The following is a 25,836-nucleotide window of genomic DNA, read 5'->3' as shown; positions in this document are numbered from 1 at the left end:
AAGTGAATCGTAAAGATCACATGACAAGAAGTACTTACTATGTTCCAATCACTCTGTTTGTATTTCCTTCTGTTTCGTCTCCACCAAAAGCTCTTGCCAAACCAAAATCTGAAATTTTTGGGTTCATATCTTGATCGAGTAGCACATTACTTGCTTTGAGATCTCGATGTATAATCCTCAATCTAGAATCTTGATGAAGGTACAGAAGGCCCCTAGCAGTCCCACAAATAATGTGGAAACGCTTGGACCAATCCAATATCTTACATCTTTCTTGATCTACAAATTACCACATTAAGGTTAGTACAAAATTTTCTGAAAATACATAAGAAACGTCTATAATCAAGGCACAAGCTAGCTGAATATTTTAAGGTTATAGGGACCCAGACCAAAAATGAAAGAGTTCAGGCTTTTGTTGGGCATGAATTCATAAATCAACAATTTCTCCTCTCCCTGAATGCAGCAGCCAAGAAGCTTTACAAGATTTCTATGCTGTAATTTGGAAAATAGTATAACTTCATTCTTTAACTCCTTCAATCCTTGCTCAGAAATCTTCGAAAGCCTCTTCACAGCAATTTCCTGCCCATCCACTAGCGTGCCCTGCCCAGACATATATGTGAATTTAGTTACCCGGTAAAATAATTATTTTTGACTGGCAAGTTTCAAGTTTACCTTGTAAACAGGTCCAAAGCCACCTTCTCCAAGCTTGTTGTTGATTGAAAAGTTATTGGTGGCATTAGCAATTGTAGCTAACTCAAACAGTGGTAGCTCCAGGTCCATGTTTTGAACCTGATCAGTTTCCCTGTTGTTTTCTGTTTTCTCTGAAATATTGGATAATATTAACTGAAAGCACATATGCGTATACTGGACAATATTAAACTCCTAACTAGTAACTACAATTTTCATGTTCTGGATGAGAAGTTCTTTATCTGTAAATTTGTATTAAAGATATTTTCCAGTCAGTATGAAAGTGCAAGTAAATAAAGAACCATAGGTGAAAAAGAGGCGTGTATTAATATAACACTAAATGCAAATAAGTAAGCATGCTATCAAAACGAAAAATTTACAACTTTAATTACCTTGCCCCTGATCTAAATGATATGCACTGATAACTCTTCATCTTGAAACAAATATACAGTTATTGCTGCATATAAAAATTTAATCTACTCTTATAAATTTAATATTTATAAGAGTTTGATTTGCCTGCATCAAATCGTTAGCGAGAATTTGTGAAGGAAAATGGAGCAATATTATACCTACTATATTTCTCCTTCTTTTGTGAACCAAGTAGCCACCTGCAATCACCACAGCTGACAGAGCAGCAGTAGAAATGACTATCACCACTATCTTCGTCCTAGGCTCACCTTTCGCTCCTTGATCGCCGTATTCAGATATAGCAAAGCAAGTCAATAATCAAATGATTCAAATAGCAGCAAAATTCTATGCATAGAAGCTATACCCAGAAACTGCTTTATGCGAAAGGAGCTTCTCAATCAGAACTCAATACTAAATTGCACAATAAAAATGTGCAACTAGTCTAACTGGAGTGGTACTCCTAAGTTCTCATAATGGAGTGACATAAACAAGTTTGCGGGTACCTATCTCCGAAGCAGACATTCGAATATACAAGTCCTGCCCACCATCTGGAAAGTCTCTCATGTCAATCAGTTCACCAAACCACATGGCACAGCCACTGCCTTCTCCTCTGATATCTGAATTTGTGTATGCCATACAAGAAGAGTTGTCTAAGCATTTCTCCCGGCATTCATTGAGATTCATACTTTTGCTCACCCAAGAAAGAGTAGCATCTGGCAATTTCATCGCAGTGAATTTGATGAAGCCATCTTGTCTAGAGTAGTTTAACGACTTATCACGCACACACCCTTGAGACCAGTCCACATATCCCCTTGACTTTGGTTTAAAGCCTTTTAAACATTGGCAAACAGGCATATCGCTAATGATGCAAATGCCATAGGCACCACAAAGGGCATAAGTGTCACATAGATCTCTCGGCACATTTGAATTCAAGTCCCAACTTTTAGTTGCTTTATTCCATATGAATCGTTGACGTAAGTAGAGTGTTTGGTTCATAACCATCCTTGAGAAAACAGCTTTATCTATCAAGTCGAAGGTGTAGTACAGCTCATCCTCATTTGAGACAAAGCTGAAGTTAAAAACGGGGTTTTGCCTTAATGATGAAGCACTGAATCTAAGGCCATTCCATGGGCCACTCCTAGTTAACTTTCTTGATCCCTTCCAGAAGATTGACTCAGGGTTATCTTGTCGTTCAAGTGCCCAAGTAAAGTCTCCAGGAGACGGGTCGTCTGAGCTCTTCCATGATGTTATACGCCGCTCAAGACCAGTCTTCAAATCCCATCCGAGCTTCATTCCCGGTAGCAATGTATCAGAAGGATAATCAAAGCTTTGCCATAAATAAGTTTCAGAATCGCCATCTCGTTCCCCTCTGAGGACAAGATTTCCTGAATCTAGTAGCTGGAATATAACTGGAGTCCGGACTTCTTTGCTCAAGTTTGCTGACCAAACTACACTCTTGTTCTGGCTGGTTAAAACAAGATTGCCCGTCTCGTTTACAACTAACAACCCAGAAGAGTCATTAATGGGGTTGATTCGGTTTGCAACCCAAACAACAGTTTTAACTGGCATATTTTTGTACCAAATTCCCACGTAACGATTCTTGGAACTACCAGGACTGAAGAAACCAAGCTCAAAGCTTCCATCTTTTGAAACTAAGGTCCTGCCATCGCTGAGGGACTGAGATGAAGTAATGGTGTCGGAAGCAAAAGAGGATTCAGACAAGAAAAACAGTAGCTTACAACAGATGAACGAAAACGAAAGTACATCCATTTGTTATACTCTATAGGCGTAGAGCTCTCTCTAACAAATTAAATAAATATAATTAAACACCATGACTGATAATCCATCTTGGAGGGCACTGACCTGAAAGCGATTGCTTCTGGACTCAAAATTCTCTATTTAATATTGTAAAATTCTCTATGAATAGGTGAAGGGTGGGCCGTTTGCACTCCAAAAAAAAATCGTCACACCCATAGAAAATTTGCAAGAAATTTGACTTATACTCACAACAATGGAAAAAAGGCATTTGATGCTAAAATTTTCTAGAAATTTGACATATTGAGTCAATATTGGTACCTTTTCCACCGCAAATTATTTACCATGTTCGTTGCCCCAATAATTGAAAATTTTAAAAAGACATATATATCACTTGCCATCTCACAAACAATAAAAAAAAATAAGAACACAAAACTATGTTTCCCAGGTGTAAGCAACTGGTTTAACTACACTGCAGTCCTATTGTTTGATATAATAAAAATTAATTAAAGAACAAAATATTTGTAAATTTCGACAAACAAGTCCTGATTTTTTTAAGTGTTTTTAAGTGTCACTAAAATGAATCAGCAAAGCCCAACTCTACTCAAGCAATGCCTGAATTCAGAGCAATGCGGGCACTACTAATTATAAGCAGCACCGACATGATAATACCAATTAATTTTGCAGATTCTTGGAGAGGCGAAATGAGTTTGGTCAGAGGCATAAACCTACCAATTATAAGTTGAGCAAATTCCCCAACCCATGCATGAGAATTGATTCGAGTTCAATTGCCAATTCAAGCTAACAACATTGAAGCCTGAACAGAGCATCTTACCAAGAAAGGACATAGCAACTTCTATGGCAGAGAGAAAATATTAAAATTAAAAAGAAATCTAATCAAGGATACTTTAGGAATTTCAAGAGGTTTTACTTTTATATGGTAAAATTTAATTCTTCTAATTTTAATGTCATTTGGGCCCCATAAAAATGCACCTTAGACTTATTTTTAAATAAAAATTTATATTACAAAAATAATCTTAAATAAAAATTACCAAAAACAATAAATAATTTAATTATCTAAATTATTGCACCCACCATAAATCGGTTATTTGTGGGGTATTAAGCGGTTTATAGAGTTAAAATTTAATTTTAAGATCTTGATAGGGGATATATTAAATAAATGGATGTTATGAGAAATTGCATAAGTTCAAATAATTCCATCCTTTTAATTAATTATGGATGTGTGGGACAAATGTGTTTATTGAATAATTTGATGGCTTGCCTAATGATGAGCTCAGGCTTCACCAACTCAAAAGGGGCTCATTTCTCTTAACCAAATAAATTTTCTTAATATATATTGAAATAAATTTCTGAATTAGTACTCGACAGACTTTTTGAAAAGTATGTTATAAGCTTTAAAGAAAATTTTAAAAGAATTTTATGGATTTAATTCGAATATTCTCACAATTAATTAATATTCAAACTTGACTTTTGAAGTAATCAACTTCACAAATAATTTCTGAAGATATTTGGTAAATTTAGATTGTGAGACAATCTATTATAAAATCGTTTATCATACATGTTTAGTCAGTTAATCGTAAAAGTGTGATGTGAGTGTATAATTACTAAAAAAAAGGAAGACATGTCCAATATTTTTGGTCATGGGTTATTATAATCAGTAGATTACTTAACAAAAAGATTTTTGTTGACGGGTGTCCATTTTTCATGAGATTGCAATGCTATCGTTACGGGGTCACTGGCATAAAAATAAATAAGAAAATCAGAAACCGCCGGATTCATCAACCAACCAAATTAATGGTTAGTAAATAGGGTTTTGAAAAAGAAGAAGAAAACGAGACAGGAGCCCAAAGACTTTAGATATAATTGGGGTCCATTTGTAATGTCGATAATAATAATTCTCTCTCTCCCATTAAAGTCTTTCTTGACTTGAGCAACGTAGACTTTGATCATGATAGTTATGGTTGGTTGAATGAAGCTCAAAATTTTGATAACCTAAGTTATATTAAAAGTTACAGTCCTGGTGAAAAAATAATTGTAGTTAAAAAAAGTTGGGGTAAATATAATTTTTAAATAATAATTTTGATAAAATAGTAAAATTTTTAAAAGATTTTTATTATGATCATTAGGATAAAAATAAATCATCACAATTCTTATCGGTATGAGTGGTGGATTTAGCATGTGAAAGACAAAAAATAGAAAAAAAAGAAAAAAATATTTGGGTTTCTAATTAACCTTCATCAATCTATTAAAATAGCATCCATACATTCATAAACCTACAAATTTTAAATTTTAACTTGAACTTTTAAACTCACGCTTTATTTAAAAATAATAATAACTCACAACCCAAAACATTCTTCTATTTCAAAAAATAGATTCAAATTTATTAAAAACAATAATTAGCCACCCCTCCAATCACAAATTTTATCTTTCTTGTTCTCAAAAGAAAATAAGGGCTTGTGTTAAATTAGGAAAGAACAATTAGACGGGTTTGCAGGAGTGAAGGGAATCAATACGTTGCTAAAAGAATAGTTTGAGACTAAAAAAGATAAAGAGTATCCATTACAGTATTAATATATTCGTTGGTGACACTTAGTTATAATTCTTCCGGTTCCCACAACCACCGTAGAGAGAACGTTTTCAGCAATTAAGTTCATGAAGAATTAACGCTGAAATTGAATGAGAGATGAATGGATCAATATTAATTTTGTTGTTTATGTAGAAAAGGACGTACTTAATAGTATTGATAATGAGAATATTACACATGGTTTTTAAAATGTAGGAAAAATCTTGGGTACTCTTGGAGAGCTTCTCCTTTTTCATTTACTCTTTGTCATGTGTATGCTTCTACTAATCATGATGACATATATACACAAGTGATAAATTGTGAATAGATAAAAATGCTCCAAAAGCACCAAAGATATTCTCATAAATGTATTAGTAAATATTTTACATCAAAAAAATTATAACGTCTTGCTTTTATTTAATTTAATTCTCGGTTAATCATTTTTTGAACCCAACACTGCTCACAGTACCTCTAATTTACAATTTCTATATGAACATCAGTCTACATTCTATTTTTTTTTTTAACCAAAAAAAGGCTTAGCCAAGCTAAGACACAACCGAGCGGGGAATCATTGTCCCATACATATCATAACAAAGCCAAGGATCATGACCTACAGGAGGTTCTTGATAAACATGAAATCCGAGAGGTATAGAGCCTGCATTTTTAGCCAAGTAGTCAGCTGCAAAATTGGCATGTCCTCTGAACTTTTAGATCCACAACATGCATTCACTGGATGATCCTCATCATTTTTTATCCAATCATTTATCTTAACTTTCCATTTGGTTGACATATTACTGCTTTTGCACTTGACAATGTAGAACAAGGCATGATACCACAAATAGATTCTCTACCGACCCTCCAACTCAGAGATCGTAATTGTATTAGTTGAACATGATTCAGGCGTGCTTGATGAATAATCTTGTCCGGTAGATTTCCTGTGCGCCAAGTAACCGGGTTGCTTTGGCTGAGGCAACACAGTCTCGCTGCCCAACATCAAAATCACTGAGGGCATGCTTGGCCTGTCCTTTGGATGCTGTTGCACGCATAACAAACCGATGTGGATGCATCGTATCACTTCAGCAAGATTGAATGAGTCTTGAATACATGGATCGATTAATTGTGAAGGCATGCCTTCGTTCCACAACTTCCATGCCTACAACATATTAAAACTCTTTTATCATCTATAGTTTATTAGTTCAAACTATGTTAGAAAATGTCATATGCATTTTACTTACATGTCCTATAAGGTTAAGCTTGTTGTCGGAATGATAAAATCCTCTATTTTTCTTTCCACTTATTATCTCCAGCAATAAAATTCCAAAGCTGAAGACATCGGATTTTACTGAGAATTGCCAATCACTAGCATATTCCGGTGCCATATAACCGCTTCAAAAGATTAAATATATAAGTTAATTTTCATTAATCAATGTAAGTGAATCGTAAAGATCACATGACAAAAAAATACTTACTATGTTCCAACTACGCAGTTTGTATTTCCTTCTGTCTCGTCTCCACCAAAAGCTCTTGCCAAACCAAAATCCGAAATTTTTGGGTTCATATCTTGATCGAGTAGCACATTACTTGCTTTGAGATCTCGATGTATAATCCTCAATCTAGAATCTTGATGAAGGTACATAACACCCCTAGCAGTCCCACAAATAATGTGGAAACGCTTGGACCAATCCAATATCTTACATCTTTCTTGATCTACAAATTACCACATTAAGGTTAGTACAAAATTTTCTGAAAATACATAAGAAACGTCTATAATCAAGGCACAAGCTAGCCGAATATTTTAAGGTTATAGGGACCCAGACCAAAAATGAAAGAGTCCAGGCTTTTGTTCGGCACGAATTCATAAATCAACAGTTTCTCCTCTCCCTGAATGCAGCAGCCAAGAAGCTTTACAAGATTTATGTGCTGTAATTTGGAAAATAGTATAACTTCATTCTTTAACTCCTTCAATCCTTGCTCAGAAATCTTCGAAAGCCTCTTCACAGCAATTTCCTGTCCATCCACTAGCGTGCCCTGAACAAGACATATATGTGAATTTAGTTACCCAGTAAAATAATTATTTTTGACTGGCAAGTTTCAAGTTTACCTTGTAAACAGGTCCAAAGCCACCTTCTCCAAGCTTGTTGTTGATTGAAAAGTTATCGGTGGCATTAGCAATTGTAGCTAACTCAAACAGTGGTAGCTCCAGGTCCATGTTTTGAACCTGATCAGTTTCCCTGTTGTTTTCTGTTTTCTCTGAAATATTGGATATTATTAACTGAAAGCACATATGCAGTACGTATACAATTTTCATGTTCTTGATGAGAAGGTTCTTTTTCTGTAAATTTGTATTAAAGCTATATTCCAGTCAATATGAAAGTGCAAGTAAATAAAGAACCATAGGTGAAAAATTTACAAGTTTAATTACCTTGCCCCTGATCTAAATGATATGCACTGTTAACTCTTCATCTTGAAACAAACATACAATTATTGTTGCATATAAAAACTTAATCGACTGTTGTAAATTTAATATTTATAAGAGTTTGATTTTCCTGCATCAAATCGTCAACGAAAATTTGTGAAGGAAAATGGAGCAATATTATACCCACTATATTTCTCCTTTTGTGAACCAAGTAGCCAGCTATAAGCACCACAGCTAACAGAGCAGCAGTAGAAATGACTATCACCACTATCTTCGTCCTAGGCTCACCTTTCGCTCCTTGATCAGCATATTCAGATATAGCAAAGCAAGTCAATAATCATATAGCTAAGAAAAAATGATTCAAATAGCAGCAGAATTCTATGCACAGAAGCCATACCCAGAAACTGCTTTTTGTGAAAGGAGCATCTCAATCTGAACTCATTACTAAATTACACAATAAAAATATGGAACTAATCTAACTGGAGTGGCACTCCTAAGTTCTCATAATGGAGTAACTTAAACAAGTAAACGGATACCTAGCTCTGAAGCAGACATTCGAATATAGAAGTCCTGCCCAGCATCTGGAACGCTTCGCATGTCAATCAGATCGCCAAACCACATGGCACAGCCACTGCCTTCTCCTCTGATATCTGAATTTGCGTATGCCATCCAAGAAGAGTTGTCTAAGAATTTCTCCCGGCATTCATTGAGATTCATACTTTTGCTAACCCAAGAGGAAGTAGAATCTGGCAATTTCAGATCATTAAATTTGACAAAACCATCACGTCGAGAGTAGTTTAACGGCTTAGTACGTACGCACCCTTGAGACCGTTCCACATAAACCTCTGATTTAGGTTTGAAACCTTTTAAACATTGGCAAACAGGCGATTTGCTAATGATGCAAATGCCATAGGCGCCACAAAGGGCGTAAGTGTCACATAGATCTCTTGGCACATTTGCATTCAACTCCCAACTTTTAGTTGCTTTATTCCATATGAATCGTTGACGTAAATAGAGTGTTTGGTTCATAACAGTCCTTGAGATAACATCTTTATCTGTGAGGTAGAATGTGTAGTACAGCTCATCCTCATTGAAGACAAAGCGATACTTAAAAATTGGGTTAAGCCTGAGTGATGAAGCACTGAATATAAGGCCATTCCAGGGGCCAGTCCTATAAAACTTTCTTGATCCCTTCCACATGACTAACTCAGGGTTATCTTGTCGTTCAGTTTTCCAAATAAAGTTTCCGGGAGACGGGTCGTCTGAGCTCTTCCATGATGTTATACGCCGCTCAAGACCAGCCTTGAAATCCCATCCGAGCTTCATCCTGGTAGCAAATTATCAGAAGGATAATCAAAGCTTTGCCATAAATAAGTTTCAGAACCGCCATCTCGTTCACCTCTGAGGACAAGATTTCCTGAATCTAGTAGCTGCAATACAACTGGAGTCCGGACTTCTTTGCTCAAGTTTGCTGACCAAACTACACTCTTGTTCTGGCTTGTTAAAACAAGATTGCCCGTCTTGTTTACAACTAACAAGCCAGAAGAGTCATTAATGTGGTTGATTCGATTTGCAACCCAAACAACAGTTTTAACTGGCATATTTTTGTACCAAATCCCTACGTAACGATTCTTGGAACTACCAGGACTGAAGAAACCAAGCTCAAAGCTTCCTTCTTTCGAAACTAAGGTCCTGCCATCGCTGAGGGACTGAAATGAAGTAATGGTGTCGGAAGTGAAAGAGGATTTAGACAAAAAAAACAGTAACTTACAACAGACGAACGAAAACGAAAGTACATCCATTTGTTATACTCTATAGGCGTAGAGCTCTCTCTAACAAATTAAATAAATATAATTAAACACCATGACTGATAATCCATATTGGAGGGCACTGACCTGAAAGTACACCCATTTGTGTATTGGTTTAGATCTCTCTCTAACAAACTCTATAGATGCTAATACCGTGACTAATGATCCATCTTTAACGGCATTGAACTGAAAGTCAATGCTTCTGGAGTCAAACCGTCGTATTTAAGAAATAAAAACCAATGGTTAGAAAATATGTTTATGAAAAAGATAAAGAAAATGGGAAATAAATGAGCCGAAGACTTAAAATGTAGGAATAATGTCGGGACCCACCAAAGTCGTTCTTGACTTCTTATGGCAATGTACACTTCCGCCTAATGTCGGGACCCACCAAAATTGTAGGAAACTAGGAATAATCTAAGATTCATTTATATTTTATTATTATTTATATTTAATTAATAGTTTAAATTTTTATAATTAAAATAAAAAAATTTCACCGCCGTACTTTAGTGCCATTTGAACTAGATTTTGATACCATTAAAATAATTATTATTTGGGTTATGCAACTATTACCAATAAATAATTTTCATTTGTCATAGATTTACAATTATGCAATAGTACAACTCTTTATTTTTATTAGTTTTAGGGCCAAATATTATAACGAAGGCAATTTGGGATGTAATACATCATCATCATCATAATAATAATAATAATTATTATTATTATGGTCTTCAATATATCGGCAAACACTGAGAACTGAGAAAAGTTTACATGAAATTTAATTAGAATAGAAGAAGCGAATTTCTAGCCATATGCATGCTGGGCCGTTATCAATTAAATAATGGATGGCCGAATAGAAAACGTCATGCAATAGTTTTAAATTACACAGAAAAATTATGGAGCTGTTTTTTTATATTAATTTCAAAGGAAAGAATAATCAATAATTTCGAAAAACCCCACCGGCTAAATTACGTGTAGAACTTCACAAAGGACATTGAATACTAATTATATTTTTGGTATCTGTCTATAAGTTGCAATCGGTTGTCATCAACGGATAATTTTTTGCTGGCTCCGAGATTCCAACTGTAATAATCATAATTGAGCCGAAAAAAATACTAATTACAGAGGCTTTATCTGTCAAACATCTCGCACCATCCCATTTTCTATTGTTTAGTTTCTCACTCCACATCCAACGGCTGATGCTGCAGCTTACAGATTCCAAGTGTAATCATAATTGAGCCGAAAAAATAATAGTGACGAAACAGTGACGCGAGTTAATTTATCCATTGACTTGACTGAGTGTTTACTTGGGTCATCGTTGTAAATCATTTGTTGTAATTAAATTTCTTATTTCTCATCTAACTAATAATGAATTTATATTGGTATAATTTTAGAAATCTGTCGAATATGATCTAATAGAAATCATGTCTTCTTGTTCCTATTAAAGTACGGCTGTTGGAAATATGAGTTAATATATATAGCGTCCTTAAAATTAAAGATGGAGACATAAACATAAACAAAATGAAATGATACGCACGTACTATTCAATTTATTAAACTTAAATATAAAATTGTAAAAAACCATGCATAAAACACAAATGGAAAAATAAGGATTTTTTAACTTCCCCAGAAGCTGGAAATTAATTATGATCGTATATATTTATTAATCACATGAGCTAAATCATTTTTACAGCATGAGTAGTTTTCCAATCCAAGATCCGGGAGACAATTTGTAGCCGTCGGATCAAATCCAACGGCAACTTATATTTTAATTTCAAATATTGATTCCAACATAAGGGTCTACATGCAGATTTTTATAATTTTTAATATTAAAAAAAAAAGTTGCCTAATAAATTTTTAGAGAGAGAACTGATCTTCCCCATCGGTTTCTTCATCACTGCTTTTCAGAATCTGAATATCCTCTCCATTTCATTCCTCCAAGACTTCAAATTTCTTCTCTTTTTACTCAATTCGAATTGACACATTTGAGTTTTTAACGATCAGAACCGAACTGTGGGGGGTTTAAAGATCGGTTCTTTTGCGACTTCTAAGGCTTCCTTTTAATCTTTGGATCTGGATATGAGGGGTTTCAATGATTGGGCTGTGACCGACGCAGTGTGACCGCAGGTGAGTTGAGCGATGGCGAAGGGGCGGATGAAGAGGGAAATGGAGAGCCACAAAAGAAGGGATTGGAAGGGCTCGCTGCTTTCGAAGAAGAAGAAAGCGAGAAAAATGAGAAACGAAGAGTCTGTAAAGGCGATTAAGAGAGAAAGTTTTGTGAGTTTTTGATGGATGTTGATGCCTGACTGGAGTCTGGAGATCCTGCTCCAGCACTTCTCTATAGTTGCCGGTGAAGGAAAGTTAATAGCAAAGCTCACCTGATTGATTTACTAAAATCAGATGGATCATGAACTCGTTGTTTTTTATGCCCTCAATATTAATAAAATTACAAAGTTTGAGATAAACCAAAAAAAAAAAAGAATTACGGCAACATCGGCAAGAAATGGTGACAAAATGGAAATCAGTGTGCATGTGTAATCATCTGCTTGTTTTATTCCTTTTCCCCCCTTGATTTAAGTTGTACTAAAATGGATAATGAAAAAGTGGAAATCCCAAATGGTGATTTGTTAGTATCAGTTCTTTTTGGCTTTAGTCAGATGATGAAGAATCTGGGGAGGGAATATCAGTTCTCTATTTAAAAGCAGCTTTACTTTTTAATATTAAAAATGGACTCGGCTATGTTGCAACTGTCGTACCCTAACTTTTGTCTTTTATAATTTAAATGTTGTCAAATTTACTTGAACACCTGCACTAATTTTATTTATATTTTGTTTATAAATCTTAAAAGGACAAAATTACCCTTCTTGACAAGTGTTAGAAGAAAATGGATAAGGTGCAGGGATTACGTATTTTGTGGTCGTGAAAAGCCATGGCAACAACCCCTCTCCTGGCCGCCGGCGATCGTAAAGGAGTCTTAGTTGGGGGATGGAAGTCGAAAGAAGACCTCAGCAAGCCGCACGTGACAGAGATCGGGCTGTTTGCAGTGATGAGTACAAAAAAAACAGTCAAAGAACGAGTTCAAGTTCAAGAGCGTGGAGAAGGGTGAGACTAAGATGGTTTCCGGCACCAATTACCGACTGATCTTGGTCGTCAAGGACGGAAAGAATTGTTACCAACAATGCATAATCTATGGAGGAGGAAAGTAGTGTCGGATCCCTTTTGTCAAAGGTGCAAGTGCAGAGGTGAGGATGTTTTCCATGCTTTAGTGGAGTGCAAAGCAGCGAGGAGGATTTGGAAATTTACAGATCTTGATGAGGAAGTTAAACAGTTGGCTCGTCAGGACATGTTAAGTGTGATTCAAGATGTAGCTTTGAAGAGAAGAAAGAAGGATCTGGAGTTTTTTGTTGCTGTGTGCTGGGCTATCTGGTATTCCAGAAATCGTTTTTTTTTTTAAGGGAAGGATGAAGATCCGAAGCAATCTTTTGCCAGAGCAGGAGCTATAGTGGAGTCGTACTGACGAATTAAATCCCAAATGCCCAAGCCATTCCAGAGCACAGCAAGAACAGAAAGTTGGAATGGACTACTCCTCCAAATGGGTGGTTCAAAGTTAATGTTGATGCGGCAATCAATGTCTCAAAACAAAAAGCAGGGCTGGGAGCAGTTATTAGAAATTGCAGAGGCAAAGTTGTTGCTGCAGCAGTCCAGGGAATCCCATATCAAGAAAATGTAGCTTGTATGGAAGCTGAAGCTATGCTGCTCGGTTTTCAAAGTGCTCAACAAGCAGATTGCTTCCCTTTGATCCTTGAATCAGACTCAAAGGAAGTGGTGGAACTAGATTTAAGTAAGAAGAGCAGCAAGGCTGAAATTTCGTGGAGAATTGCAGAGATTCAAGAAAAAATGAAAGTCCAGACATCGGCCTCAATTACATATGTCTCTAGGAGCTGTAATTTTATTGCTCACTATTTAGCTAAGGCTGCTTTAGATTTTTACAAGCAAGTTCTTTGGCTGGGAAATTTCCCAGAACAAGTCAAGTGTATTACAAATAGAGCTGTTTGACAAAATTATGAACTTTAGATTTTTACGAACTTAAATGAATATTAAACCCTCCGAAAGCTGTTTGACAAAATTATGAATGTTACATTATTATCATAATAATAATTACAGATAGAGCCTTGCTGAGTGAATACATTTGTCTATATTCTTGATTGTTGAACCTTAAATTTTGACAAATCCATTCCACCATTTACCTGCAACTCCGAGATAAAAATTTTCCGTTCAACATGAGCATAAGAGTGCCTTGCCCTTGCTCTTTTTTAGTTGCGTATGCTGTCCTTGTATTCTGCTTCAGCTTCCACGCCATTCTAATTCCTGAAATCCTTGGTGTGAGGGCTTCTGAAGTTGTTGGCAACGGGACAGATCGATTAGCCTTGCTTGAATTCAAGTCCAAGATCACCCATGATCCTCTTGGTGCTTTAGGCTCGTCGAATGAATCCATCCACTTCTGCCAATGGCATGGCGTTACTTGTAGTCAAAGGCACCAACAGAGAGTCACAATCTTGGATTTGGAGTCCCTTAAACTTGCTGGCTCCAAATCTAAAATTTTATTTTTAGTTTATAAATTTAAGGGTATTGTTGTCTTTTTGTTAATATTAGTGTTGGATGTAAACAAATAAATACTTTAATATTTATGAAAATAATAAATAAAAAGAGTGTAAGGTGTTAAATAGAATTTTAATAGTGTATGTAAGTAAAAGGTATCATAATATTTGTTAATATTTTATGAATAAAATAGAGTATAAGGCGTTCTGTTAAATTTACATTAGTTAAATCACAAAAGATAAAAATTGAGGTCCTGACAACTCTTGCAACATAACTGAACCCTTAAAAATTGTAAAAGTCTGCATGTGGGCCCTACTGTCGGAATCAATATTTGAAATAAAAATATAAGTTGCCATTGGATTTGATCCGACGGCTACAAATTGTCCCCCGGATTATAACTCCAATCCAAGATACTGGATTGGAAAACTACTCTGTACAGCATATCCTCCAAATGAAGCTTCGATCATAGGTAAGAAAAATGATAGTCTCTTAACGGGGCAGTGGACTAGGAATACTAATTTTTCTGTTTTGTATTTGTCTACAAGTTGCAATGGATCTTTTTTAATGGGATTTTTTTTTTTGCTTTTTGAGATTCAAGAGTGATCATATATGTTGTGCACGGAATACAGAATCAAGCGCACCAAATAATCACAGAAAAATAAAAGACACAGAATTTTACGTGGTTCGGCAATATGCCTACGTCTACGGGAGCAAAAGAAAAATAATTGTATTACCAACAATTATTAGAGTACAAATTTAAGTAGAAAAACCTCACTTTCCCAAAACCTAAATACACCAAATACTCTCACACACACTCTCCAATTGCTCACACTCTCAGAACTTTATAATTGTTTCACTTGCAATTTCTCTTAAGCTCTCAAATTTTTGGGATGAAATGAAATGAAGAAATGCTCTCTATTTATAGGCACCAACACCTAACATCTAATTTACATGCAATTATTTCAATGATTTGGGCCACCATTTCTACCTTTTGAAAAACTCTTCAATTGCATAAAAAAAGTCTTCATAAAGTTACAAAAATTCTTCATTTTTGAAAGAAATCATGCATGCGATTCCTACCTCTTCCAAAAGTCAATTATGCATGTGGCTCACCTCTTATTTTTCAATCAATTTGAATAAACAAATCGTCAATTTTGACTTTTCAACAATATATGAATTAAAAAAAAAAGACAAAACAAATAACATATATTTCTAACACGGAAGAGATAATTGATGGATGTCAATTCTCAAGGCCTGGCTAGTCTTTTCATTTGAACGTTCTATTAAAGGTTATTAACTTCTTGGAATGGGAGTCAAGAATGGAAGACCGGAAATGATTCCATTATTTACTTGCTTATTTGATATTTGAGAATGTGAATGAAATTTGTGAGGCCCACCAAATTTTAAAGGTGGGAATGAGAATCTTATTTCTATGAGAAGGTGGGATTGCGATTTTTATTTTCTAAATTAATTATTTTACTATCCCTTAATTTCTGAAATTTTGATTTTATTCCTATTACATAATTAAATAATCTTAATAAGATTAATTATACTAATAAGAAAATAAACAATTATAATAATAATAGTATTAGTAGTAACAATAACACAAGCCGACCTTGTAATCTAATGGGAGAACCTATACCTAGAAAGTTGAGGGGCGTAGGTTCGAGTCCTGCCAGCAACAAAAACTTGGTATTTGAACTTTGGTTCCCCTTCTGGTAATAAGAAGGAATTAAATTAATAAGAAGTTAGGGCTTTAATTTCCCTACAATAATAATATTAATAGTAGTTATTATCGATTTAAAATAACAACAACAACTACTAGTTTACTCAAAAACTCATTGTATTACACTCAATATTATAATAAATATGCCAATGGTTTCTTTAAAAATGTTTGCTTATTTATTTTACATAGAAAAATACATAATTGTAACTAAGGACATTTTTTTAACTTGCAATAACTCCTTCGCTTACCAGATGGATGAAACGTATATCATCATGACATCTGGCAAGAGTGGAACTAAGGACATTTTTATGACTTGTGACAACTTATTTGGATTACAAGACAAAAGTAAATACATCAATTGGAATTTTGTTGATTTCGATTCAAGTATATAATTTACTTTGATTCTTATTTCTCATGTGATCAATTCCAGCCTGTTCTGATTTCAACTCATTGCAATTTTTGTCCATTCCAATTCCAAGTAAACAAATTGCTAGTCTTATTAAATTTTCTCATAGTTAACCATTGGGGTATGTTTGGATGCAGTTAAAGACAGTGGAATAGACTAATTTTATAAAAAATTAATCCCAACATAGTATTTGACGCAAAAAGTAAACTGTCCACTTTACCAAGATCAATATAGTTGTATGTACATCTAAAGCAATAGCATGATGAACTAAAAAGTCTCTGGGGCCTATTGTTTATTTGACTCAAAAAGTAAACTGAGGATAATGCAGGTAAAGCCCACCAAATAAATCTTGTGATTTTGAATTTTTTTTTATGGGTGCGTTTGACATACTATATTGTATTATATTATATTGTATTAAGCTGTAATACAATATGGTGTTTGATGTAGCTTGCATTGTATTATTTAAAATAATAATTTCTATTTTAATATTTATATTAAATTATAATCAAAGTTTCATTTATATTCTATTATTATTTATATTCAATTAATAATTTAAAATTTTATAATCAAAATAAAAAATTTTCACCTTGACCATCCCACTTTAGTACCATTTGAACTATATTTTGATACCATTAGAATCATTATTATTAGGGCTATGCAATGGTCAACTATCATTGGCAAAGGAATTTTCATTCACCATCGATCTACATTCAAGGTTTTGGCATTACTGTGAAGCCCCGACAATGAGAATTTTAATGATACCAAATTTTAGGGTAAAACATGATGTCATGCAGTAGCCACCTGTGGCTAGCCGCCGTCGAACTTTCGCTAGTAGTTCATCAGCACTAGCGGCAACATACTTGAATTTTTAATTTTATTAAATATTATACATTTTTATTTAGTTTTGTTATTTTAATTAAAGAAATTAAAAAAATAATGTGAACAGTGCCATCTCACACAAATCTAAAATTTTTGGGTTCATCTCATTATCAAGTAACACATTACTTACTTTGAGATCTCTATGTATAATCCTCAATCTAGAATTATGGTGAAGATAGAGAATTTGACATCTCTATGAATATGTGAAGGGTGAGCCGTTTGCACTAAAAAAAAAAAAAAAAAAATCATCACACCCATAGAAAATTTGCAAGAAATTTGACTTATACTTACAACAATGGAAACAAGGCATTTGATGTTAAAATTTTCTAGAAATTCGACATATTGAGTCAGTATTGGTACCTTTTCCACCGCAAATTATTTAACATGTTCGTTGCCCCAATAATTGAAAATTTTAAAAAGACATATATATCACTGGCCATCTCACAAACTATTAAAAAAAAAGAAAAAAGAAAAAAAAAACACAAAGCTATATTGCCAAGGTGTAAGCAACTGGTTAAACAACACTGCTATCCTATTGTTTGTTATAATAAAATTAATTAAAGAACAAAATATCTGTAAATTTGGACGAACAAGTCCTGATTTTTTTTTTTTAATGTTTTCATTTGTCACTAAAATGAATCAGCAAGCCCAACTCTACTCAAGCAATGCCTGAATTCAGGGCAATGCAAGCACTACTAATTATAAGCAGCGCCGACATGATAATACAAATTAATTTTGCAGATTCTTGGAGAGGCGAAATGAGTTTGATCCCAAAGGCATAAACCTACCAATTATAAGTTGAGCAAATTCCCCAACCCTTGCATGAGAATTGATTCGAGTTCAGTTGCCAATTCAATCCAACAACATTGAAGCCTGAACAGAGCATCTTACCAGAAAGGATACAGCAACTTCTTTAGGAGAGAGAAAATAATAGAATTAAAAAAAGAAATCTAATGAAGGATACTTTAGGAAGTACTAGAGGTTTTGCTTTTATATGGTAAAATTTAATTTTTCTAATTTTAAGGTCGTTTGGGCCCCATAAAAATGCACCTTAGACCTATTTTTAAATAAAAAATTATATTACAAAAATAATCTTAAATAAAAATTACCAAAAACAATAAATAATTTAATTATCTAAATTATTGCACCAACCATAAAACGGTTATTTGTGGGGTATTAAGAGGTTTATTAAAATTTAATTTTAAGATTTTGATAGGGGATATGTTAAATAAATGGATGTTAAGAGAAATTTAATAAGTTCAAATGATTCCATCCCTCTAATTAATTATAGATGTGTGGGGTAAATGTGTTTATTGAATAATTTGATGGATTGCCTAGTGATGAGCTCATGCTTCACCAACTCAAAAGGGGCTCATTTCTCTTAACCAAATAATTTTTCTTGATATCTATTGAAATAAAATTTTTAAATAAGTACTCGATAGACTTTCTAAAAAGTATGTTATAAGTTGTAAAGAAAATTTTAAAAGAATTTTATGGATTCAATTCGAATAGTCTCACCATTAAAATATTTGATAAATTTAGATTATGAGACAATCCATTATAAAATCGTTTATCATACTTGTTTAGTCAATTAATCGTAAAAGAGTGATGTGCGTGTATAATTACAAAAAAAAAAAAAAATTACATGTTCAATATTTTTGGTCATAGATTATTATGATAAGTAGATTACTTAATTTTTGTCATGTTTAAAATTTTGAAAGTACAGTAAATACTGTAACAAAAAGATTTTTGTTGATGGGTGTCCAATTTTCATGCGTTTGGAAAATTTTTTTTCATGAGATTGCGATGCTATCGTTACGGGGTCACTCGCATAAAAATAAATAAGAAAATCAGAAACCGCCGGATTTATCAACCAACCGAATTAATGGTTAGTAAATAGGGTTTTGAAAAAGAAGAAGACAACGGGACACGAGCCCAAAGACTTTAGATATAATTGGGGTCCATTTGTAGTGTCGATAATAAAGATGATCTCTCTCCCATTAAAGTCTTTCTTGACTTACGCAACGTAGACTTTAATCATGATTTATGGTTGGTTGAATGAAGCTCAAAATTTTGATAACCTAAGTTATATTAAAAGTTATAGTCGTGGTGAAAAAATATATATATATATATATATTGATGCGAGATTTTAGTTTCTGCTCATTTACGATCAGGATCTCTTTTTAACTCTTAAACTTGCAGCCTACCGAGTATACTTCATGTTACTCTTCTAGGCGAATAGAGGTATGCCTCTTGCAACTTCTTCTCGACGAACTCCTGTGCACACAAATTAGTCAGAGCACGCTGGAAGTTTTCTTCGTGTAAACCCTTCAACGCTCAAATTAGAAATTCGGGTTGACTTTTTAAGAAATTCTGCCACTGATCTCGTGGCTCCCTAGGCAATAAAATACCTATGAGCTTTTCACAGGTTTTTCCTAGAATGCTTTTTTTTTCTTAATTTTTATGTAAAAGTGTTTAACCTTTTTACCTTCGTTGATTACCTCTTTTATAGTCTTCCTATAAATTTAGCCCCCCATGACCCACGTTCACCACCTCCCCAGCTCTCGGAAGTGGATGCTTGAATATTGTAGTTGCGGCCGAGTGGATTTCGTGCTTAGATTTTCGAATAGAAGTGCACACCCGTTAACTGTTATGGACTGGGTCTGTCGACCCCGGTCTCCAGCAGGAAGGCTCTCGGTTTCTAGCAGGAATCCTGCTCGTGCTAAGGTCTAGCAGAGGGTGTCCTTGTAATCGAGCAGAAAATGCCTGCTTTTGGCTACCTGATACCAGACCTCACATGTCTGCTCACTTATAAGAAGGTCGACTTCTCGTTTAGGGTATAGCTGGTCACTTCATAATACACCCTCAAACATTGTAGTTAAAAAAAAAATTGGGGTAAATATGATTTTTAAATAATAATTTTGATAAAATAGTAAAAATTTTTTAAAATTTTTATTATGATCATTAGGATAAAAATAAATCATCCCAATTTTTATCGGTAAGGGTGGTGGATTTAGCATGTGAAAGACAAAAAAAATAAAAGAAAAAATCATTTGGGTTTATAATTAGAGCGCTGCTATATGCCCCGAACTTAACTCTGAATTTGCCAAAACGCTGTGTTTTAAAACGGTCACTTTTCCTTTTTAATTGCAACTGTGCAGCACATGTGTGTGAGTTTTAAAACGGTCACTTAAACCGAACGACGTTGCTTCTTCAATTCATTGCAGCAACACTAACGGTAGCAACAATTCCAGCAGCAAGACTTGTTGATTCCAACAAGACTTGGGCACTTGTTGTATTCAATTCATTGAAGCAATTTCACACACACATATCAGCAGCAACAAGTGCCCAAGATAATAAAAAACAATCAGGAGTTCACACTAGGGATGGCAAAACCCTGGGCCGGGTCCGGGTATTGCAATGACCGGACCCTGCTCGAATGCAACCGGTCTGGGTTTGGGTCCGGGTCGGGTTTTAATTCTAGTGCCCGAATTTTATATATATATTTAATATTATATGTGTATATATTTTTTATTTTTTGATAATTTTATAAGTTTTAAATTTATTTCAATAAAATTTAACATGAAAATATAAATTTTAAGTATTTAAAACTTTATATATGTATAATAAATGAGTCAAATAAATATAAATATTTAAAATAATATATTTTTATAATTTTTTTAATAAAATCCAGGTTCCGGGTTTATCAAGTGATACCTAAGATCAACCCAACTTTATACCCGGGCCGAATAACAACGCTCGGGTATGATCTGGGTCTAGACCGGGCATATATTTTTGCCACCTCTAGTTCATACACACAAACACAAAAAAAAGAAAAAAAATTGCAGCAACAATTCGAGCACCAACTCCAGTACCAGTAACACTTCTAGCAAAAAAAATTCCAGTAACACTTCCAGCAAAAACAATTCTAGCAGCAACAACTCGAGCATCAATTCTAGCACCAGTAATGGTTCCAGCAAAACAAATTCCAGCAGCAACAACCTGGCCAAGGGGAGCCGTGTGGCGCTTTGTGAGTGGATGAGGAGGGAGAGAAGTTGACCCGCAAACCCGACTTGACCTGCAAACGTGACCCGGTTGGATTTCACGATCCCGACCACTCTACCGGCCGATCAAGGTATTGATCTGAAGATTGGAAGTTGGCCATCGTTTCCTTGCCATCCTCGTCGCTGAAAACCAATAGGAACACCAGCGATTTAGCTCGAAAGAACTGTGGCTCTAACTACCTCCGTCGTCGTCGATTTCGTTGGAGTTTGGACGCACCACCGCGTGAGTTCTACTCCCTCGATCACGTGATGGCGGTGGTCTGTCGTCTGTACCGGCTGTTCGCGTGGCCGTTGGGTGATTGCTATTTGTGGGTGTGATTGCTATTTGTGTTGGAGTCTTTGGTTTGTCAAAAGGAAAGTAACTTGGTAGCGTTTTTTACCCATTGTTTTCATTTTTGTTTTCATAATACAAACATAATATATGTTTGGTGAGATGGATTCAAAAAACAAATCACAAAATAACAAATTCAGATCCAGTGTTATAACTACAAACATGAAAATGTGTTTAACATGTTTCCTAAATATTACAAACTAAACTCAAAAATAGATTAAGAAACAAAACTCATTCTCTTCGGCAGCAACCCTCTCCCCCCTCTCATTGTTCTCGATCTGGTCACCCCCCCTCCCTGCCATCGTTATCGATCTAGTCACGGCAGCAGTGCTTTCTCCTTTTCTTACTCCAACAACATTTTCTCTCTCCTTATCTCCTCATCCTTTTCTTCGGTAGCAGTCTTCTCTCTACCCGCTCTCTCTCTCCTTTTCTCCCTCCAACAACACTTTCTCTGCCGCCGCTGCAACTTCGTCTCTACCGCGGTTGTCCTTTGGTGTGCCGTTCTCTCTCCGTCGTGGCCGTTGCTGCTCCGTTTGAGCATAGCCACTGCTGTCCATCTCCGTGTAGCCACCGCCGCTCCTACTTGATCGACTGAACTGCTGCATCTCTCTCAGCTTGCTGGTAATTTTTTTTATTTCAGTAATTGTTTGAATAATTTTGCGAGATTTTTTTAAAGCATGTTAATTGTGTATTCCCTCTATTCAAGCCAAAATAATTTTGAGTAATTGTTTTAGATTATGAGTAATTGTGTTGATTTGAAAACAAAACCGTGTGAATATAGTTTTGCTACACTTTGATTTTGTTTGCGGAATGGAAAAAAAAGGAAGCGATGAACTGGAATTGGGGGATTTAATTGTTGTTATGTTGTTGCTTCGTGTGCTTTGTTATTATGAGTTTTAATAATTTTGAGTAATTATTTTAGATTATGAGTAATTGTGTTGATTTGAAAGCAAAACCGTGTAAAAATATTTTTGGTACACTTTGATTTTGTTTGCAGAATGAAAAAAAAGGCAGCGATGAACTGGAATTGGGGGATTTGTCTTGCTGCTTTAATTGTTGCTATGTTGTTGCTTTGTGTGCTTGGTCATTATGAGTTTTAATATTTTCTCTCTGTCATTGAATCGAAATGCAAGCTGGAAATTGTAATTTCAGATAAATATATTTGGGGAAAATGATGATTGCCGAATAGCATTGTATTTGTGTTAAGGATGCAGAATACATATATCTGTTTTTGTTTATGCCATTAATTTGAATTGGTGAAGTTGTATTGGAATATTTTTTATTTTGGACTGTTGAATTTTTAATCTATGACATATTGGTAAAATGGCTTTCATGCTATGTTGAATTTGATTAATTTCAAAAGTTTGAGCTATGTATGTTTAGAAGTAGTTTCTTTAATTTCATTAATATTTGATATATGTTATTTTTTCTAATTTTATAGTAACAAGATATGGATCCACATGATGTTGGTGGTGAGGATAGCAAGATTTGGTTACCAGCTAATGTCGCAGAGATGAATGCTATAAGAGATGAGATTGCAGCTTCTATGAGGCACGATTACACATAATGCATAATGTGTACTATATAATTTTTTATAATTATTTTGTTTAAATCATGTGTTGCAATATACATCTTAATTATAGTATAAAAACAATGACAATGTAAAACTTTTTTTTTAATTAATGGTAATTATAAAACTTTATCATTATTTAATTTTTTATAATAATTTTGCTTAAATTATTATGGTATATTCGTGTATGTAATATTGTCACAATTATTTTCTAACTATAATTATAACTTAAAATGCTTAGTAAAAACTGTTTTTGAAAAAGGTATTACCGAACGCATATTATTTGGTTTTATCATTTTCAACTATATCTACCACACGCATATTACTGTTTTCAGTTTAGAAATATAGGATACAGAAAATGATACCAAACGCATATTTAAATTCAAAATACAACAACTGCAAAACACTATTTTCATTTTCATTTTTATTCTTAGAAAATTCAAATTCAGAAACAATACCAAACGGACCCTAAGAGACTGCGTGAGTGTGGTTTCTGATGCAGCGTTTTCAATTGAATCAAAACGACGTCGTTTTTCTAATTCGGGGCGCAATTCCGGATTAAATTCAGGGGAAATAGCTTTTTCCTTCTAATTAACCTTCATCAATCTATTAAAATAGCCTCTATACATTCATAAATCTACAAAATTTAAATTTTAACTTGAACTTTGAAACTCACGCTTTATTTAAAAATAATAATGACCCACAACCCAAAACATTTTTCTATTTCAAAAATAGATTCAAATTTATCAAAAATAATAATTAACCACTCCACCAATCACAAATTTTATCTTTCTTGTTCTAAAAAGAAAATTAATGCTTGAGTTAATTTAGGAAAGAACAATTCGGCGGGTTTACAGGAATGAAGGGAATCAATAATGTCTTGCTTTTACTTAATTTAATTCTCGGTTAATCATTTTTTTGGACCCAACACTGCTCACAGTACCTCTAATTTACAATTTCTATATGAACATTAGTCTACATTCTTTTTTTTTTTTTACCAAAAAAAGGCTTAGCCAAGCTAAGACACAACCGAATGGGGAATCATTGTCCCATACATATCATAACAAAGCCAAGGATCATGACCTACAGGAGGTTCATGATAAACATGAAATCCGAGAGGTATAGAGCCTGCATTTTTGGCCAAGTAGTCAGCTGCCGAATAGGCCTGTCCTCTGAACTTTTAGATCCACAACATGCATTCACTGGATGATCCTCATCATTTTTTGTCCAATCATTTATCTTAACTTTCCATTTGGTTGACATATTACTGCTTTTGCACTTGACAACGTACAATAAGGCATGATACGACAAATAGATTCTCTACCGACCCTCCAACTTAGAGATCGTAAATGTATTAGTTGAACATGATTCAGGCGTGCTTGATGAATAATCTTGCCTGGTAGATTTCCTGTCCGCCAAGTAACCGGGTTGCTTTGGCTGAGGCAACACAGTCTCACTGCCCAACATCAAAATCACTGAGGGCATGCTTGGCCTGTCCTTTGGATGCTGTTGCACGCATAACAAACCGATGTGGATGCATCGTATCACTTCAGCAAGATTGAATGAGCCTTGAATACACGGATCGATTAATTGTGAAGGCATGCCTTCGTTCCACAACTTCCATGCCTACAACATATTAAAACTCTTTTATCATCTATAGTTTTTTAGTTCAAATTATGTTAGAAAATGTCGTATGCATTTTACCTACATGTCCTATAAGGTTAAGCTTGTTGTCGGAATGATAAAATCCTCTATTTTTCTTTCCACTTATTATCTCCAGCAATAAAATTCCAAAGCTGAAGACATCGGATTTTACTGAGAATTGCCCATCACTAGCGTATTCTGGTGCCATATAGCCACTTCAAAATATGAAAATAAATCAGTTAATTTTTATTAATCAGTACAAGTGAATCGTAAAGATCACTTGACAAGAAGTACTTACTATGTTCCAATCACTCTTTTTGTGTTTCCTTCTGTTTCGTCTCCACTAAAAGCTCTTGCCAAACCAAAATCTGAAATTTTTGGATTCATATCTTGATCGAGTAGCACATTACTTGCTTTGAGATCTCGATGTATAATCCTCAATCTAGAATCTTGATGAAGGTACATAACACCCCTAGCAGTCCCACAAATAATGTGGAAACGCTTGGACCAATCCAATATCTTACATCTTTCTTGATCTACAAATTACCGCATTAAGGTTAGTACAAAATTTTCTGAAATAACATAAGAAACGTCTATAATCAAGGCACAAGCTAGCTGATTATTTTAAGGTTATAGGGACCCAGACCAAAAATGAAAGAGTTCAGGCTTTTGTTGGGCATGAATTCATAAATCAACAATTTCTCCTCTCCCTGAATGCAGCAGCCAAGAAGCTTTACAAGATTTCTGTGCTGTAATTTGGAAAATAGTATAACTTCATTCTTTAACTCCTTCAATCCTTGCTATGAAATCTTCGAAAGCCTCTTCACAGCAATTTCCTGCCCATCCACTAGCGTGCCCTGCCCAGACATATATGTGAATTTAGTTGCCCGGTAAAATAATTATTTTTGACTGGCAAGTTTCAAGTTTACCTTGTAAACAGGTCCAAAGCCACCTTCTCCAAGTTTG

The 25,836-nt window shown here is 34.6% G+C and overlaps 1 protein-coding gene and 2 long non-coding RNA genes across 32 annotated transcripts in view; 2 read left to right on the top strand and 1 right to left on the bottom strand.

Annotated features, from left to right (window-relative positions):
- Nucleotides 1-25,836, bottom strand: part of LOC102616779 (G-type lectin S-receptor-like serine/threonine-protein kinase SD1-1) — a 135,733-nt gene that overhangs the window by 871 nt on the left and 109,026 nt on the right. For 2 of the 30 annotated variants that reach the window (XM_052433619.1, XM_052433612.1), the window contains exons 2-7: nucleotides 8,384-8,482; nucleotides 8,066-8,144; nucleotides 1,254-1,291; nucleotides 670-818; nucleotides 387-597; nucleotides 39-276 (exon numbers count right to left, since the gene is read on the bottom strand). In XM_052433619.1, the coding sequence (XP_052289579.1) occupies nucleotides 39-276; nucleotides 387-597; nucleotides 670-818; nucleotides 1,254-1,291; nucleotides 8,066-8,144; nucleotides 8,384-8,482 (814 nt within the window). The other 28 variants (XM_052433626.1, XM_052433625.1, XM_052433615.1 and 25 more) reach the window with 23 other exon arrangements.
- LOC127899748 (uncharacterized) lies at nucleotides 52-25,647 on the top strand. Its single transcript, XR_008051706.1, has 3 exons — nucleotides 52-199; nucleotides 7,062-7,231; nucleotides 25,500-25,647. It is a non-coding gene; the product is annotated as an uncharacterized LOC127899748 (long non-coding RNA).
- LOC107176573 (uncharacterized) lies at nucleotides 20,989-23,364 on the top strand. Its single transcript, XR_001507864.3, has 2 exons — nucleotides 20,989-22,277; nucleotides 23,098-23,364. It is a non-coding gene; the product is annotated as an uncharacterized LOC107176573 (long non-coding RNA).

This window comes from Citrus sinensis, chromosome 9 (assembly GCF_022201045.2).
Source record: "Citrus sinensis cultivar Valencia sweet orange chromosome 9, DVS_A1.0, whole genome shotgun sequence".
NCBI lineage: Eukaryota > Viridiplantae > Streptophyta > Magnoliopsida > Sapindales > Rutaceae > Citrus > Citrus sinensis.
Note: the sequence above shows the minus strand (reverse complement) of the source record. Positions and strands in the feature narration are given on the sequence as shown.